General features: G+C 36.8%; 1 protein-coding gene across 5 annotated transcripts in view; it reads left to right on the top strand.

Annotated features, from left to right (window-relative positions):
* Window positions 1-18,641, top strand: part of KCNIP4 (potassium voltage-gated channel interacting protein 4) — a 418,997-nt gene that overhangs the window by 283,886 nt on the left and 116,470 nt on the right. The window contains exon 1 of one of the 5 annotated variants that reach the window (XM_030492531.1): window positions 1,661-1,702. The exons of the other annotated variants lie outside the window; for them this stretch is intronic. Coding sequence (XP_030348391.1) covers window positions 1,669-1,702 — 34 coding nt within the window. The 5' untranslated portion in view covers window positions 1,661-1,668. Of the gene's footprint in view, window positions 1-1,660; window positions 1,703-18,641 lie in introns of those variants that run through there. 5 annotated transcript variants of the gene reach the window in all.

The following is an 18,641-nucleotide window of genomic DNA, read 5'->3' as shown; positions in this document are numbered from 1 at the left end:
TCTATATGCTTAGGAATAGCTCCAAAACAGATTGCACTGTGGATATACTAAACAGTCACAGTTTTTAATAAATACCAATATGTGAAAGAAGCACAATTAATGTTGGCAGAAACAAGACTAATTTTTCTTGCAGCTTAGTCATCTGAAGTAAGAAATATTTAGTCTTCTTTTCTCTAATTTTATACACTCTTATAAAAGTTTTCAGTGAGCTTGCTGATGATAATAACTTTCCATTTAGGTATTTCTTACTGTGAAATCACAGCTACATGATGTAATAGACCGTTGTCTAATTTATCTGAAACTCTGAGGGGGAAGGGGGGTGTGTGTGGAAATAAACAATACGATCAGTAGTAACTCTAATCCAACAAGAGACCACACAGGTTAGTCTGTGCTGAACTATAAACATATCTCATGTGTGGGCTCTACCTGCCTTAGACAAGGAGACTAGATAGGTGCAGATGAGCACACGCACACGCACTTTTTTAAATCACCATGCAGAATGTTCATGAACCCCATTTTTACATCCATAATGCTACCCATTAGATGTTTTGGAGTGTTGGTTGGAAAATGGGAGACAGTTCAAATTCAGAACTGGCATTCTTACTATTTCAGGTTAGAGATACATCTACACAAATAACATTGCCCAGTTGTACTGTGTATGCCATGAAGTCTCCTGCATCCCACAGATGTTGGTAGCTTTGCAATTCCATCCCTAATTTTAGAGAATTAAAAATTGTATGATCTAGGTCAGAGGAAAACTTCGAACTCAAGGACTGCCAGTGAAGTGGTAGGTCCATGCAGCCCAAATTGCCAGACCCACTAGACAAGAAAAAGAAAGATCAACCGAGACATGGTTTTAGTCTAATGAGCATGCCACTAAAATGGAAGGAAAGGTCCTGGGTGTTTACATATTCCAGATTACGTATTTGTAAGGAATCCTCATTAATCAGTAATGAGCTGGAACTCTCCATTTTCTAAAAAGTTAAAGAGCAGAAGCAAACAGCCTAAGCTTCTTTTCCCAGACCTTGCTAGAGCAGGCCAGCTACTACAGAAAGAAGCAATGATAGATGTTCTGATTCAAAATCTGTTGAGGACAAAGGAGAAATACTCTTAAACTGTTAAACCAAGGGATTAATAGACCTTGAACTGGGTTTGGAATGAAGTGGCAATTAAGTCTCCAAACCCATTAATTCTGATTTGATTAGTGCCTTTTTTTTAAACTGGATGGTTATTTGTTAATTAATAACTAGACTTAGATCAGCTAGCTTCACAAAGATGGTTGAAAAACCGTTGGAGAGTAATAATTGTTAAGCTATGTTGTCTTACAACAATGAAGGCAATGGTAAACCAAAATATACTTTTTGCTGTATGAATTAATTTCTATAAAATTATATTTGTCATGCTTCTGTGAACAGTTGTTACAGCAACGATTGCTAACTGTCATTATTAGTTGACACTTGATTAGTCCTGTAGTCTGAAAGTCTGTGTAAATTCCTGCAAGTATTGTTTACTTTAAATGCTAAGTTCTTAGCTTACATTTTAACTGCTACTGCAGTACTAAAAATGCTTCTCTCACTGTACATGTAGAAGCTTTCTAGAAATGCTTGTAATTCTGATTACCACATGTATACCTGACTTGGATGGTGGTATTTGTTCACATCCTCTGAAATGAATCAAGCTAGAACACAGAACGAAGCAACCGGTGAGCATTTTGAAACAAAATTTCTATCTATACTTCAGAGCATACTACTTTCTTAAATAGTTAGCGAACACCTTTTTCTGTAAGCTATTTCCATGTTTGAAGTTGCTTTAAGGCTCGAAAGCAAAACTCTGATAGTACTTTAGCTTTTCGAGGGATTATAATGGATTATGAGTTAATAAAATGTTATTTAGTGCAGCCCAAGACTAATGTTTCTATGCTTTCAAAAAGACAGGGAACTCTGAAAATTACAAAATCCATTTTAACTATTATGTGACAAAATGCAAGTATTAGTTGGGTTACAACCAACAATTCCTACGCTTATAAACAGTTTCTTGCTGTTAAACTTACTTGCTCTTACTAAATCAGTTTTCCCCAAACCAGTACCAGGATGTGAGCAAAATAAGAGTGGAAGGAAGACTTGGTAATTGCATTCAATGAAGTTTCATAGTGCCTATGCAGTTATGATTGCATAGGCACTATGATTCTATTAGTTGAAGAAAAGATTTCTTCTGTATGATTCTCTAGCAATACCTCCTTTCAAGTCTCTACTACTTAGCTTCGTTTTTTGAAGACTTTGTTACTTCAGGAAGCTGATTTCTGTAGACAAGCCATATCTGATATTTAATCTGTTGCAACAGAAACAGTTAAAGAACAACCACCAGAAATTACAGCTGTTCTTCTAATTATGCTTTTTAAAATATGTGCTGTTTATCCTATGTAGGTTTACAAAACAGAAGACTCAAAAAGAGACAAGGTTTAAATATTTCATCTAGGATAAGTCTTACCTCAGACTTGCGACTACATAGGAAAGTGATATCCTAGATTGTCTTTAATGATTACTATAAATGCTTCATTGAAATGTTAGTGACTGTAACTTATAAATTTCTCTCTGTGGAAATGTATTGTTGTCCTAACACTGTCATCATTCTTCACATACCTTTTATTGACTGTAACAAGGCTCTTAGGAACCTGTAATCAGACACAGTCAATAAGCTCTGCTTGAAGGTTTGCTGTTCTGCACTGGCAGAATGCTAATTTATTTAGCTAGGCTCTATGCCTGAATGCCACACAAGCTGTATGTTTCCCTTGCCTGGCAAACAGAACTTGCATTGGGCCAGCTGGAGAGTTGGCAAACCAGGGCATCCATATAGCAGACTTAAGGGCAGAAGTGATTTCTTCGTTGCACAGCTCATTAAATTGCTGTTTTATGCAGGAGCTGAAACTGCTGGGAGTAGGTTTGCCTCATAGCAAACTTCTTTATGCTAAGAATGAGAAGGGAGGTGAAAGGGTTCAGATAGTCTGGATTGCATTTCATTCCTTGAACTGCTCTTTGAATGAGATAACTGTGCTGTGTACTTTGCATCTAAGCTGCTTGAAAAAAATTATTTGCTGATGTCACTAGCAACAGCGACAGAAACTGAAGTGCATAAACCTGCAAATACCAAAGGTGATTATCCTCTGCTTTGGTTAACCAGCAGTGTAAAAATAGTAATATGCCCTAAATGTGGTTAGTTGCTTGCCCTAATGTAGCATAAAACATCCAATGAACAAAACCTCTAATTCGAATGTCTTTGTTCATTTAAAAAAAGAAAAAAAATCATATATAATTTTAGAGCTCAGTGGGATAAATTGCTACAGAAAAATAAGAAGTTCTTTTAACACTGGCTCATTTGTGGTTTGTCCTTTTGATTTTGCCAGTAACTGAGGGGATTTTTTCCATCAATGAAATATTGTATATTCCAGTTTTGATGTTATTCCAAAACATCGTTCAGTAAGATCTGCTAAGGATTACTGAGGCTCCATCTGTTCTCGCAATGAATAGGAAATATTGCAGATGATAGTGAGCAGATGTATCCTGCCTATTACAGTCTTGCTCAAAAACACTGAAATATTGGATTGAAAAGGCGAAAACATTTTAGTTCTATACAGGTTTCTCCTGTATTTCCCAAACTCTATGTAAGTGTCTGACAGGCATCTCAAAATCATTTTACTTTTCTTTAACAGACTCCAAATTGTGGTTTTGGGTGGAGTTTGGGGGGTTTATTTGTTTGTGTTTTCTTTTTCCTTTTCTTGAAAGTGACATTGTTCACAGCCCAGAACAGAAGTCAGTTTCGCATCCAATCCATAACGGCATATGATATTTTAGGAACTTAGTGCCTATGAATTTATACTCACACTTTCTCTGGCCTAATAAATTTCAATTGTTTACCTCGGATTTTTAATTATATTTTTCAAGTGCAGAAAGGAAGATGGACACCAGCCAAGAATCCTTAAAAATTTTTGTTGGTGTGGTGGGTGCTCTAAGAAAGATCCTTGCTTTGCCTTGAGTACAAGATATGTTTGAATGCAGGTCTCTCCCTCCAAGATAAGTATCTTAAGCTGTAGCAATAGAGATAGAAGAGAGATCAGGTGCACCCTAGTTTCAAAAATGTAGCACCACTATCTCTATGAGAATTGATTATTTTGCAAAAGTCAAAAAGCACCATTAGGCACTTTAATTACCTGTATTATATTTATTATTTTTGTTTGGGTTTACACTGGGCCAGTGGAGCAGCAGTGAGCACTAGCACATGAAGCACAGCTGCTCCTTTCCCTGCCATCCTGAAACGAAGAGGCCCAGGCACCCAATGTGTGCCTGGCACGTGGCCTTGTACATCATATTGCAGCTCCTCTTCCAGTTCCAGGTCTGTGCAAGCCCCATGCCTGCTGCCCTCTGAGGCTGAGCTGTTGCAGGAGTGAACCTTAAAGCAAGTGCCGAGGTGAAGGATGAGAAAGGCTTTGATGGATGCTGCTGAATTTGTCCCTGCTGAATTTGTAAGACTGATGGACCTAACTCCTTCCCTGATATATTTGGGGCTGTAAATGTCGGGTAATTGGCCTGTTTTGTACATGAATCAGAGCCTGTGACAGCTCGTTTTGGTTTATGACACTCCACTTATCAGGATAGAGGTTGAGAGATGAATTCAAAGAGGCAGAGGTGTAATGAATGTACTTGGACCAAGTAACTAGCTTTGAATCTTTTGATGCTAGGGGTTTAATAGTATGAAAGTGGTGCTTAGCTCCCTGAGCAATCCTCCCTGATTGAGAACCTGGGACTCCCATTCTGATGATCTCTTCCTTTCCTTTTGAACATCACTTCTCTTTTAGAAGAAATGCTTTACGAAAGACTTTGAATTCTTCCATTTAATTTTCTAACTCGCTTGTTAGGCATGCCGTTCTCTTTTTCTCTGGTCTTCCAAAGTGAAGAGGATATACAGTAATACCGAATGATTTTATTTTAGAAAAAAGTTGATCTGTAATGGTTGTCTGCCTATGTACAAATGTTATAATGGAATAAGAAACTCAATTATTTGTGCATGTCATATTGTAAATTTGGAAAAAAAGTTAATTGAACAATAATGAAAAGAAAGAGTTGCGCCACAGGAAAAGCTGGCAGCCATCATTCTAATGGTGCCACATGCTTATTCCTTGAGGCTATGGGAGGGAGTTTAAACAGTGTGATGATGGCATTTGTGGGGGAAAAATCTGTAGCTAAATTCTATTCAGTACCTTCACTGCTGCTCCAGCAGCCCACATGCTGTATTGTGATGCCACCCAGGCTGCTATTGTGGCTCTAGTATTGAGTTCTCTGAATATGGATGCAATGAAGCTTGAAGACTGGGATTCAATCTAATTTTTAATTTTAATAAAATTCACAATCAGTATGATGATTTAATTAATTTAGACTGTCTATTAAAAATATCCTGATGTTCAGGACATTTATTTGCAAAAAAATGGTAGTCTGATAGTTTGCAAATGTTAAGTTCAATTTTCGTATAAGACTAGCTGGTAATTGATTTCAGTCCATAGGCATGTCCACTAGGACCATAGTCTGCATACCTGAAAATGAGAAGATCTCTTCATTTTTGCATCCATTTTCTGATGTATAAAGTAGAAAAGGGAAGCATGATTAGCTGTCTTTTTAATGCTATTTTAGCTCTAGAAATGAAGGAGATCTAAGAGTGAAGTGTTATGCAGTTAATTCTTCAGTAAAATAATGATCCTTCACCATAATCTTTATGCATCTATCCTTAGAGCAAACTGTGGTGGCCAAGGACGTCAAAACTTTGGCAGCTACAGAGGGGCTGAGATGGTTCTTCAATTTGGCCCTCGTTTCAAGGAGTCTGGATCTTACAGGAGACCATTGTGATTTGTTGTGCCACATTATAAGATCCAGTCATATAAGCCAATGATTTTTCCATGACTGAGGTATTATTTGGATAGAAAAATTTTGTCAGTAGTTTGTCATTTGATGTTTTAACCATTTTTCAGTTCACTGAGGCTTTTGACAAAACAATACAAACAAACTGTTTCCATTCCAAACTCAATACATGAAGTGCTTTTGGTGTTTGTTGTTTGTTTGTTTGTTGGTTTTGTTGTGGTTTTGTTTGGTTTCGATTTTTTTTTCCCCTGTAGGTTCTTGTTCTTTTTATACATAAGATCTAACCTGAAAAAAGTATATTTTGCAATTTTTGATTGTGAACTACTTCATTTTATATCTCAAGGAATACACAGTTTTAGGCATATGCATGGGCTTGTAAATACCAAGTAGCTTGGAGACTAATTCTGAAGACATCTAAATAATCTCTTCCTGATCCAACAAAACAGTGGAACCTCAGCTTTAGCTAAAATAAGTTGATAAAGAAATTGGATACTCTTTGTATGTTGAAAAGCTAAGATTGTACTTTAATTCCTTTTTAGTGTATTGTGGGGTTTGAGTTGGGACCAACTTTTCTGAATGGTGTATTTCTTACTATTTACAGTTAGTTCAGCACTTGAGATAAATGATGAATCTGCAGTATCAGCTACACTTTTTTTTCCTAGCCTTCTAAGTGCTATAAGTTTCCTAATATTAAGGGGAAGCTCAGGTTTTTGTAATAGAGCTAGGAACAGGATTTTAAAAATAATAAACTGGCTGTAAGTGGATCTAAATGGAAGTGTACTGGAGTACATTCTGAAACAGTGATTGTGAAATATTATTGTTCTTATGTGTTTTGGATGATCTTTTGAGTAAGAAAATGTGTATTTTTAGTAGCAATATAAGAAGACAAGCAAGAAGGGGGTGCAGTTATTTATACTGCTATTTAAAAACTCCTCAGCCTTTACAAGATAATATGAATTATTATAGAAGTGTGTTTGTCTTTTACAATTTTATTCTTAGCTCAAAAATTGGATCAATTGTATTAAGATGTTACAATCTTTTTTTTGTTTGTTTGTTTTCTGTTTTATTAGTCTTAATTGCAGTATCACATCTTATATCTTGCAGTCTTAAGGGAAAAAAGCCACTGAGATAGAGTGCAAGTGTCCCATTGTATGAGTAATTCCCACAAGTAAATGGGTTTTGGGATCTACAGATTTGATCCTTTTATAGTGTTATCTATAGCTTCTAAAACTATGACCAGCTGAGCCAGCTAGAAGAGCAAAATATGCTTTTGAATTTGAGTCTCTACTCTGTGCTTGTCTCTGTTTTGCTATGGATTCGTCAGAAAATATAAGAATGAGGAAAAGACTGAGCCACAATCTTCTCTTGATAACACAGCGCAAATCAATGCATCTACATATATCAGAAAAGGACTTGATTTCATTTATTCAGTTCATCAGTCTTACGGAATCTGTGTCCATTTTTCTTATTCATGTGACATTAGCAGTGCACTAAGAATTAAAAGAGCAGAACAACACAACTAAGATGTTTGGAGCACTTTTTTTTTTTCTTTTTTATCCAGCAGACAGAGTTTTTGGCAGAAACCCTTGTGCGATTTAAAAGTCAACTTGTTTATTTCTCTGAAGGCACACATGTTTTGAGGAACGTAATACAAAGTAAATTATTGTACACTGTACTCTTACTTTTTGCTTAGCAATAGCAAAACCAAGTGCTTCTGCATCACTAGTTAGAAATATGCATGTGTGCTCACACATCCTGCAAATAATAGATAAGCAACATAGGTTAATCAGGCTATATACAGATGATATAGAAATTTGTAGAAAAAACCAGGAAGCTACCAGTCCACAACCATAGTTCTTCAACATACTGTTCTTGGGAGTCTAAGAGTTGATAAACTAAAAGCAAGAGCAGACAAAAAAAAATGTTGAAGAGAAGCAGATTTTTATGTTCAAAATTGGTAGGCATAGAGTACATTAGTACTCCTGAGTACAAAGAATGGACTAAGATTGAGAAAACTGTGGAAGAAATAGGCTCATTATTATTGAACTAGAAAGGCAGCAAGAATGGGTTTATGAGGTGCTAACAGAACCTCCAAACGCAGTGAATAGGAGAGCTTCCATTCCTCCCTTTTTCCCCACTGGATGGCAAACACTGCCATCAAAACAAATTAGAATAACAAAATTACATTCACGTATTGTGCCTTTACAAGTGAAAAATATATACTTTGCTTTTAGTTTCATTTTCTAATGTTGATTTAATTAATCTTTATCAACTATTGATGATTTGGGGAAGTGGCAATTAGTGTCCTCTTTGCATGCATTGAAAAGAACTTCTTTGGTTTTGTTGCTCACTTCAAGATTTTGTAGTAATCATAATTAGCTAGCACCCTTTGTGACATTTCAAAATATATAAATGTCTCTTGAATATGTGCTTTTGGTTCCAGTCTGTTTTGATCGGGGCTCTTTTAATATTTGGCAGTTTTAGTCATATACTTAATTTACTTAGCAGTAAATGACTCCATCTTGCTACTTGCTGGTAAATATTTTTCTGAGTGTCCATCTTGAGCCTCTACAAGTACTTAAAATATAATCAAACATTTAGTCCTGCTACTCTGTTATAATCCTATAATCTAGATGATCTCTAAGGATCATTGTAAGACGTGTCAATAAGACAGCTGTAATAAAAACAAAACAGTGATTGTAATTTTCTTTGAAAATTAGTTCTCTTTAATAAAAAGTGCATCTTGGACTATCACCTATCTTCTGATGTAGACTGCAAAAATGTAGATTTAGGAATGAGTCTTAAGCTTTAGAAGGCCACACTTTGTACTGAAGTATTCTGTCCAGTTATTTGGCTAGACCCTTGATCCTGCAGTTCTTCAGGCAGAAATACATCTCTCTTGTACTTTCCAAGCTGCACCTAAAGATCTAACAATGCACCCAGGTATAGGATTTAGCCTGCAGCTCTGTACTTGTGTTCTTTTGTGTTTATGGGTAAAGGTATCTGAAAGCGTGCATGCACTTCAAGTACATCAAGGAAATTACAGTTTGGATTGGTGGGCGATGAGGTGGATAAAAAAAAGAAAGGCCCATTTGGATGACTAGGCTTAGTCAATACCGAGTCATACTCTACCTGGAGGCTGGTAAGAAGCAGAGTACTACAAGAATCTATTCTGAGACCTGTGCTGTTTTACAGCTTTATCAATAACCTGCAAAGTGCTGTCTTTGGTAGAAGAAAGTAGATGCTTCTTTAGGTAGATCAGAGTTTTTCTCAACAGCCGCACAGTCTTTGTACCATTTGTGGCATTGAGGGACAGCCAAAAGCCTAGTGTGGAGAGAGACTCTGTGGAAACCGTGTTCAATACCACTTTCCTTCTCTCAAGCAACATAGTGCATGTTTTCAAGCATGTGAAGGTGTATTCCTGCAACCTGAGTGTATGCAGCCATTAATGTGCTTTGGTTTGAGTGTGCGTTGAAGAGCTGTGTTCAAGAGCAGGAATAAGCAGAAGCAGCTTTGCCTGGTTAGGAGAACAGAAAGAGTGGACTGTGGGTGGCGGAGAATACCAGTGAACTGAAGAGGGAAAAGAATTGTGTTATCTGGCAGCTAGCTATTTATTAATGAGATGGATTTGGGTTTTCCTGTGGGAATTTATTTTGTTCAGTGTTCTAGGTTCTCCTGAGGGCAGTTAATGATCCTGACCATACAAGTGTAAGTTTTTTGTGGTCTAAAAACATTATATAAAGAGATTTGATGTAGGATTAATGCTCCTACATTGTACCTCTGTATCACAATAGCAAGAAACTATATGTGTGCTTTTAAGCCTCCCTTTTTCCTGCATATTTCAGGGCATGTATTCCCATATCTCATATTCCCTACAGAAAAAAAAGATTCACTTAACTGCTTTGTGACTGTAGGAAGTATTGCCTTTGCACTGCTTTTCACTAATGGCCTTTTCTTAAGTTTTTCAGTCTTCATCATTCAGATTTTGCAGACATGAGCCCACTGGCTTGCCAGAGAGCACTGCTTTTGTTTGTTTTGGTTTGTTGTTTTTTTTTTTCTAAAGTGGAGTGAAGAAGTTGTGGAAGTATCTCCATAAAGCAGATAAGCCAGGAGCTGATGCTGTTCCCAGCAGTGCCCTCATGGAGCAGGGCATGGTCCCACAGGGGCTGAGCAGGGCAGGGGTACTGATGGAGTCACTGTCAACCACCTGGACATCATCAGAGGTGGTGATGTAATGTGTCAGATCTGGGAGGTCAATCCCGAAAGTCCAGTCAGGAACAGAGGGAAGACAGCCATTAACACTACTAACGGAAGTTCAAAGTTCCCCAAGGAAACAGGGCCAAAAATGGGTACAACCATGACACAGCTTGGGCACGGTGCCCAGGCCTGAGCTGAACTGAGCTGTTGGGCTGCTGAACAGAGGAGGTGTGTGTGACCTCTGCAGGATTTGGTTTCCCAGCCATACCTGAGCAAAAGACTTGAGTGGCCTTGGGGGGACGATGGTCCCCTGCCCTGCTGGGGCTGCTGTGGCTGCACCTGTGAAGGGAACCCATAAGGTTCAACAAGGAATGTGTGTTAACAGGGGAGAGTTTCTAAGGTCAAAGCACAGACTGCAGGTTTAACACTAGTCATAATTCTTAGTGGCAGGAAAAACTTATTTTTAATAAAATATATAATTTGTGTCCACTCTGACTGCCTTTAAGTTATTGATATTGTCCCGCCTTATGTAGAAAATGTGTATGTAAGTGGGTTTGGTGGTGGTTTCACTAATCACTTGTCTTTGCTGAGTGTGTCTTAGTTCTTGCAATACGGATCTGGTAGAATTTACAAATAAATAGTCTTGAGTTCTTCTGCCACTCCATAGTCTCAGTAGGTTTCCACTTGGTCGTGTCCTATGTTTTCATTGGGTGATTAAATCACTGTCAAATTTCTGCAGGGAGATTTGTGACTTGGATTTAAAGGTAAAGAAGAATTTTCTCTTAGCAAGGTGTGTAGTAGAGGAGGAGTTGCACCCACTCTGGTTTCTGCTGCTGGGTCTTAACAGTGTTTCCTAACCTATTCATTCCTCTCATGACATTTTAAAGAAAAATCTCCCTGTTTTTTCTCAAATGGAACTTTCACTTTGTGAATTGTCAAGGGCCTTTCTGTTTATCAGCATCCTTGCTTGGTTTTATTGCTTGTTTGGTTGGTCAGTTTTGTTTTTTTTTTTCCTGAGAAGCACAGTTGGTTGTATGATTTCAGCTCCCCATTAGCTTAATAATGTGATTTGGTGGTATGTAACCCCTTATTAACTGAACTAGTAAACATAGAAATAGGTTCAGAAAGGACTGAAGCAAAAGACATCTGGGTAACCTCGTAGCAGAGAAATTCAAAAACTTATTAAAAGTCATGTTAGCAGGTGAAAAGATTTTTAAAAAAGACCAACAAAATCAACCCATGGGAGCAGACCTGCTTTAAGCTGTAATCGACTGTTACCACCTGCTGAAATCAACATGCTGTGCTCCATTTTGACTTAATCACAGAGAATTGGTGTTATTTTTTCCCTATACCATTAAAACTATGAATGGCTGTCATCTGCTTCACAGGGTTAAATGGCACTACCTTTCAGGCTTGGAAATGTGGGCCCTTGAATTCCAAATAAACAGAGCTTATAAAATATAACATTTCATTACAGCTAGAGAACTTCCTACTTCCCAACAAACAAAATTATACAGGACTATTTTCCTACTACATTAAAACTATGTGAAAACAGGTATCTTGCAGTAGGTTTGATTCAATATGTGTGCGAAGAATGCATCAAATTATAATCTATACAGGAGTTTGAAGCAGCTTGTTAAAAAGATAATAAATTTGCAATTATATTGCAAGTGAGCATCTGGAACCTGAAATTTAAATAATCCAATTTCTATGCAGAATGTTACTCTTACCAGATTTTAGTCCAGTAATTGCACTTTGATATGAATGAGATTATAACATTATTAATTTTTATTATAATCTTTTTTAAATGGTGGATGTTCAAGGACTCTTCAAATTCTGGTTTTACAGTGACACTGGTGAAGCAATGTCAAAGATGTTTTTTGATGCCAAATGAGCAATGTGTTTTATTAAGTTAGACAGCAGTTCTTTGAAAAGTATTTATAGAATACAATTTGTTTATTCCCCTAAACTGCTCAAGAGATTTTTTTTGCTCAGTGTTATATAATCTAGGGGTATGGCTATTCTTATAAGAATAGGAACAGTATATCACCACTAACTCTTTTCAGATTTTCTTTTGGCTGTAATGAACTTATTTAGCTATGGTTTTGATGTACAAAATCTATGACAAAACACATTTACTTGTTTCCCTGCTTGTGGGTGTGGGATTTTTGTGGTTTTAAGGCACTGTCTCCATAATGTAAGCTGTATGGTCCTTCTAGGTACTATTCTTTATGTTTTGTTTTATTCGGTAAATGAATCATATCAAAGTTTTGAAAATCTATAATGCCATTTTTCAGGATTTTCTGAAAACACTTTCTTTTTACCCACAAAGGCTTACAAAAATGAATAAGTTTTTGACAAGCATTATGGTGTAATATAACAGAGCTATGATTATTTATGGTAGCCTGCAGTAATAAGAAATTATGTTTCAGTCTCCTCGAAAATTTTTTCTCAAATATAACCTGAAAACTGCAATGAACACCTTCCCCTTTGTGAGGTTCAATCAAAACCACTTTCTTGTTTCAATAGATGTTCTTGTCTGCAATGTAAGATGGAAAGGATTTGTACATTTCTTGAGTTCATTTTAAATGGCTTTGGTAAATACTACCTCTGTTTTTCTGAGGAAAAAGGCAACAGTAATAGTCAATACCTTTATTAAGATATGTCAAGAATTAGTCCAAATCCGGATTAGAGCATTATAACCTATGCCTTGCCCAGCTTTAGTTGGACAAAATCATTTATAGAAAGGTATATTCTTTTGGATCAGTTCTTTATTGCTGATGTTGGAAAATTTAAGTAGAGAAATACCTGCTTCTCTCTAATTAAAGATTTAAATAACTAAATGAAAATTAATCTCACAGTGTGTTGTGATGTGTGAATACTTAAGAACAAAAGGTAGTAATCAAAGAGTTCCCATTGTGAAAGTGACTCCAGCTGAGAGATTTCACTGAAAACCAAAAGAGAAATATGAGTATTTTCTTCTAATTTACTGGAAGAAGGGAGTCTTGAGTAGTTCACCAAATACCGCTTGCTTGCTTCTCATGAACTGGATCCTGCAAATCCTTCATTATTCTGGAAATCCAGTAACTCACTAGGAATGGAAAAATAAATTGGTGATTAAAGCTCAAGAATGGAAGCAGATCTAGCCTCTACTTACAGCTTTTCTGTTGTTTCATTTTGTGATCTAAATGTTTCTGAGCCTGTGTTTACACCTTTGGTCTCTGCCTCACGATGAATCTGAGACTTCAGGATAGCTTCTCTCATTTCTATTTACTGCTAGTAGAACTTGGTCCCTCACTGAACCCATAATCTGAAGACCCTATGTAAACAGACCATATACATTCACACCTGCTATGAAATGTCCTGTGAATACCTCCTAAGATCTGATTATTGAGAACTTGGAAGATGATTTTCAGGGAACATCCAGTACTTACTTAGCATGCTGTACAATATGATGTGCAATTAATAGTTATGTCCAGGATATTACCAATGGAATGTACTCCTATGCTTCAGAGGTCCAACAATTATTGAGAGCACAGTCAGACCCCATTTTTTACGTTTTTTTTTTAATATATACATTTATGCCAATGCAGGTGTATCGTGCTTTCCGTTTCCCAAGGGAATGTGATAAAACCAGCAAATTTACGTAATCTTTGAGATTAAGACAAAATAAGTCTAAGATTACACCAGCAACTTTTTTTTTTTTTTTTTTCATAGTTAGGTGTTTTTAAAACAATACATATATTGCTTAAGGTTTATTTTCATCATTTTCAGCTAGTCTGGCTACTGTAATACTTTTTTCAAAGATCTGTATCTGCAAAAGGCTGTGTCACTATGACCTCTGCATCTTTACTGTTCAAGAGTTTTAATAAAAAAGCTGGCATGAAACATTTCCTGCAGAACATTTTCAATGAATTTTATTCATGGCTGTTGTAGCTATAACCCACTGTGTTTGAAAAATTGTATACAAAACTTGGTAGAATGAAATGTGCAGTAATTTATGAGAACTAGATACTTAGTCCTAAGGCTATAATTATTACATAATTGCCAATATTTCCACTAATTTTGCTATAACATTTTGGATGTGTACACTTCAGTACATTCCTACACACAGTGTGGGAAAACAAGGTGTGCTCTTTTTTTGACAGTAATAATTGAAAAGTTAAAATATTGATACTTTGGTTTTGTTTTGCCTGTTAACATAAGGGTACTAATAAGAAAGCTTTATTATAACAGGCTGTGTAAACATCTCTAAAATACTTCTGATATCTGCTCAAACTCCACCTCTTTTTTGTGGTGGTGGTGTTTTTACTGTATCTTCCTCAGTCCCTACAGTGATAAATGTGAAAGACTGAAGAGGATAAAATGAATTCTCTGAGATCATAAGTTAGATCAGTGGGAGAAAGATAATCATAGCAATAATTCAAACTTCTTTCATGTGATAAAACTAGATCTCAGAAAGCTACATTTTTCCATAAAGAAGCATAGCGTCGATATACAGATCAGCAAACTAAGGCCAAAACTGAAGTATTTTCAAAGATAGCAAGAAATACTGGAGCACAAACGACGAAAAGAGCCTGAGGTTTTGAGTACATTTTAAGCACTCCCCTCAATAAGCAGCCAAATCCTGCCTTTTCTTCGTTGTTGTTCTTTCCTAAAGGCATGCATTTTTAACACCTAAAATTAAGTAGTTGAAGAGGGCTACATCTGGCTGGCAAATGGTCACCAGTGGTGTTCTTAAGGGCTCAATCCTAGGGCTGACTCTGTTCAATATTTTTATCAATGATCTGGATGCAGGAGTTGGAAGCGCCATTAGCAATTTTGCTAATGATACCAAACTGGGAGGTACTGTTGACTCTCTTGAGGGATGAGAGACCTTGCAGAGTGATCTAGATAGATTGGAGCATTGTGCAATCATCGGTGGCATAAAATTTAAGAAGTCCAAGTGCAGGATTCTGCACCTGGAATATAGTAATGCCAGGCACAAGTATAAATTAAGAGAAGAGTGGCTGAAAAGCTGCCCTGCAGAAAGGGATCTGGGGATGCTGGTTGACAGCAGGCTCAAGACAAGTCTAGCAGTGTGCTCCGGCAGCCAGGAGGGCAAACCTCACCCTGGGGTGCATCAAACATAATATAACCAGCCAGGAAAAAAAAGTGGTGGTTATCCCGCTGTATTCAGCGTTTCTGCAGCCTCATCTTGAGCACTGTGTGCAGTTCTGTGCCCCACAGTTTAAGGAGGATATTCAGGTACTTGAATGCATCCAAGAGGACAGCAGCAAGGCTTTTGAAAGGGCTGGAAGGAACATCCTGTGAGCAGTGGCTAGGGACTCTGGGCTTGTCTAGTTTGGAGAAAAGGAGGCTGAGAGCCTTGCTCTCTACAGCTTCCTAAGGAGGGGAAATGGAGAGGGGGGTGCTGAGCTCTTCTCCTAGTGGTCCAGGGATAGGATGCATGAGAATGGTTCAAAGCTGCACCAGGGGAGGTTCAGACTGAACTTTAGGAAGCACTTCTTTACCAAGAGGGTGGTCAAACACTGGAACAGGCTTCCTAGAGAGGTGGTCGATGCCCCAAGCCTGTCAGTGTTTCAGAGGCATTTGGACAGTGCCCTTAACAACATGGTGTAACTTCTGGTCAGCCCTGAAGTGGTCAGGCAGTTGGACTTGGATGATCACTGTAGATCCCTTCCAACTGAAAAATTCTATTCTATGTATTTTTCGTAAGGGAAAAAACTACAGAAAATTATCAAATTCTGTACTATGTTTTATAATTTGTAATGTCAAGATAAAGTTTGATAAAGTCCACATTGTTAATATGCTCTTGAAACCAGCCTTCTCTATCACTGGATATACTTCAGTTATATATATATATATTCAGTTATATATATATATACACACTTATTTCCATGTTTCTGAAATTATTGTTGAAGAGAAAAGTGAATTTGGTATAGCCAAGCGTTATTTCTTTAGTTTTACAGCAATATACTATTCAACAGCCATATCCATTATAAAGACAAAGATACCCCTGGGACCATATGGATTATTAGAGTGGCTCAAAGCAGCTACCTGTGCATTTTAAGTCATGGAAGCAACTCTAACTTTTGCTTCGGTCTGGATAGCTTTCACACAGTGCATGGCTTTTTCCTGCTAGAAAGTTCTCAGAATTGACTCTTTCCAATTATTTTGCTGACTGCCTCTTTGTATCGCAGTAAACCTCTGAAGTGGAGTTAAGATTATTTTTTTTAGTACCTGGCTTGTCATTTAGTTTCACTGACAAAACAGTGTAGGGTTTTGACATGGATTTGTGAGTCTCCTGGTAAGTCATAAAGATCAAGAGAGATTTGTTGTCATCATTAACACCTTGTCATGCTAAAGTTTCTATGTTTCTTTCACATGAGTTATAAGACCCTATTGTCAGGAAGCAACCACTAAAGCTGTCTCCTTTTGTTTCACAGTATCACGTCAGTTGTTACAGCAGCTAGCACATCATTTGCAATTTCTTAAAATAATTTCCATTCAGCCACTGTTTTAGCCTGATAGGCTATGTTCTTACTTTGCATCAAATGAGTTTATAATTAGTTTATATAGGTAATAAAACTCAGAAGTACTAATCATTCAGATTTATCTGCAACTTTTGGTAGCACTGACCACAACTTTGATAAGTCATAAAACAAACAAACAAACAAAAAAAAGTTGGAGTAAACCGTATAATCATTTTGGATATTGCTTTTTCCTCCACGGAACTTTCGGATAGTTCCCACCACACCAACCTGTGCAGCAAAGCACTGTTCACAAGCTACAGTCCTCTGCCTGCAACCCTCTCCAATGGCAAGTTTTCCAGTCATCCATCAGCAAAACACTGGCATGAAATTAAATTTATCTCATCTAAGATAACATTGAGCAACATCTAAGCATTTCATTTAAGAGAACATGGATAGCAACATAATCTTGACAGCATTTCAGGAATGTTTTCTTGGGGAAAAAAAGTTCATCTTTTTGTTTAAATTGAAATCACCGTTTAAAATGACTACACACTGATCACAAGTCCTACGTAAAATTAACTGAAGATGCCCTATCAAACAACATTGTAATTGAATTGGCTGTGATTTGGTTCAGTAATCCAAAACAGAGTTGCGCACAGGTTTTTCTCTTGTTCCAGTGGGGGAAAAATATAGTTTCCACTTCTTTACAAAGCTGAAAGTTCTCTCTACCCGTTCTGCCTGTGTTTTGCAGATCTTGTATTTCTTGCTACTAAGATGTCACTATATCTGTTACAGATGTTCTCTGGTCACTCAGATATTTTCTGTCTATAAATCTTTTCACAAAGCATATAAATTATGTAATACATCAGGAGGAAACTATTCTTACCTAACATGAAAATCTGAATTTAAGATCCATACCACAGTATGCATAGCAAAACTGCAGGATGAAAATAAAGTTTAGTTAGGAAATAGGACTAATAAATAATGTAATTGATGATAGTACAATCTTTCTTCCTTAAATAGAATATTAACAAGTGATCCACACTGTAACAGCTGAAAGATCATTCAAGAGACAGCTAATGCACTTCTGCGTTGTCATTTAAAGCATTACTATCATGTTGGAAGGTATTAATTTAGATGGTACTATCATTATTGCTTATTTCAGCTTTGTCCGTATCTGGAAATGTAAACTGGATTACAAATTCATAGTATTTAAATTAAGTAGACACCGAATTTCCATTAGTAATCAAAAGCTAATTCACACAGCCCATGTAAGCATGCAGTAAAAAAATTTTTGTATGCTTGTTTTTATATGTCTTGATGGACACAACCTTTAACTGCAGCAGGTGAAATCATGACTTTAGTTGAAACAATAGCAAACTTATCACTGATGTGTCTGTCGCCAGGAATCATCTACTTTGAAGATTTTCTTTGAGATATTCAGAAAAACAAAAAAAGAGAACAAATGCTCTCAGAGTTAGGTTGCTCATACTTTTTACACTTAAAATAACTTTTTGGTCGTCTTTATCTTGTCTCATTTAATGAAATTTTTATCATCCTGTAGAAATCTTAGTACCCTCTTCAGTTTTGACAGAACTGAGCAGATGAGTCATGAGGTTCTAAATGAGGTGTTCATGGTGAGAACATGAACACATTTGAGCAAAAAGCCATGTTTGAAAATTTTGATTGTTCTAAAGAACAGCATGTCAAAGCATGCCATACCTGCTTTCAAAATGCCTCTGCTGACAGTGATCCTCCTTCTCTGCCTCTATTGCCTGGCATGAAACTTAGCACACCAGGGATCATCCACTCAGGCAGGATGGAATAGAAATCCAATAGATGTCCAAGATGGGAATGGAAAAAACTTATGAATGCGTACTCTTCAATTTACTGTGAGATACCTGTCAACTCACTTGTAACAAAGGAATTTAATGATAAAATGCAGCTAAATGGCTGCGAAAAGTTTTCAAACACGATTTATTATTCTCTGGGATTTTTCTCTTGATAAAATGTATTACGTATTCTTAGAGATGTTTTATTTATTTGTAATTGTTTTTGATAAGGA

The sequence above is a fragment of the Strigops habroptila genome, chromosome 7, assembly GCF_004027225.2.
Source record: "Strigops habroptila isolate Jane chromosome 7, bStrHab1.2.pri, whole genome shotgun sequence".
In the NCBI taxonomy this organism is placed as follows: Eukaryota; Metazoa; Chordata; class Aves; order Psittaciformes; family Psittacidae; genus Strigops; species Strigops habroptila.
This window is presented reverse-complemented; position numbering and strand designations above follow the sequence as displayed.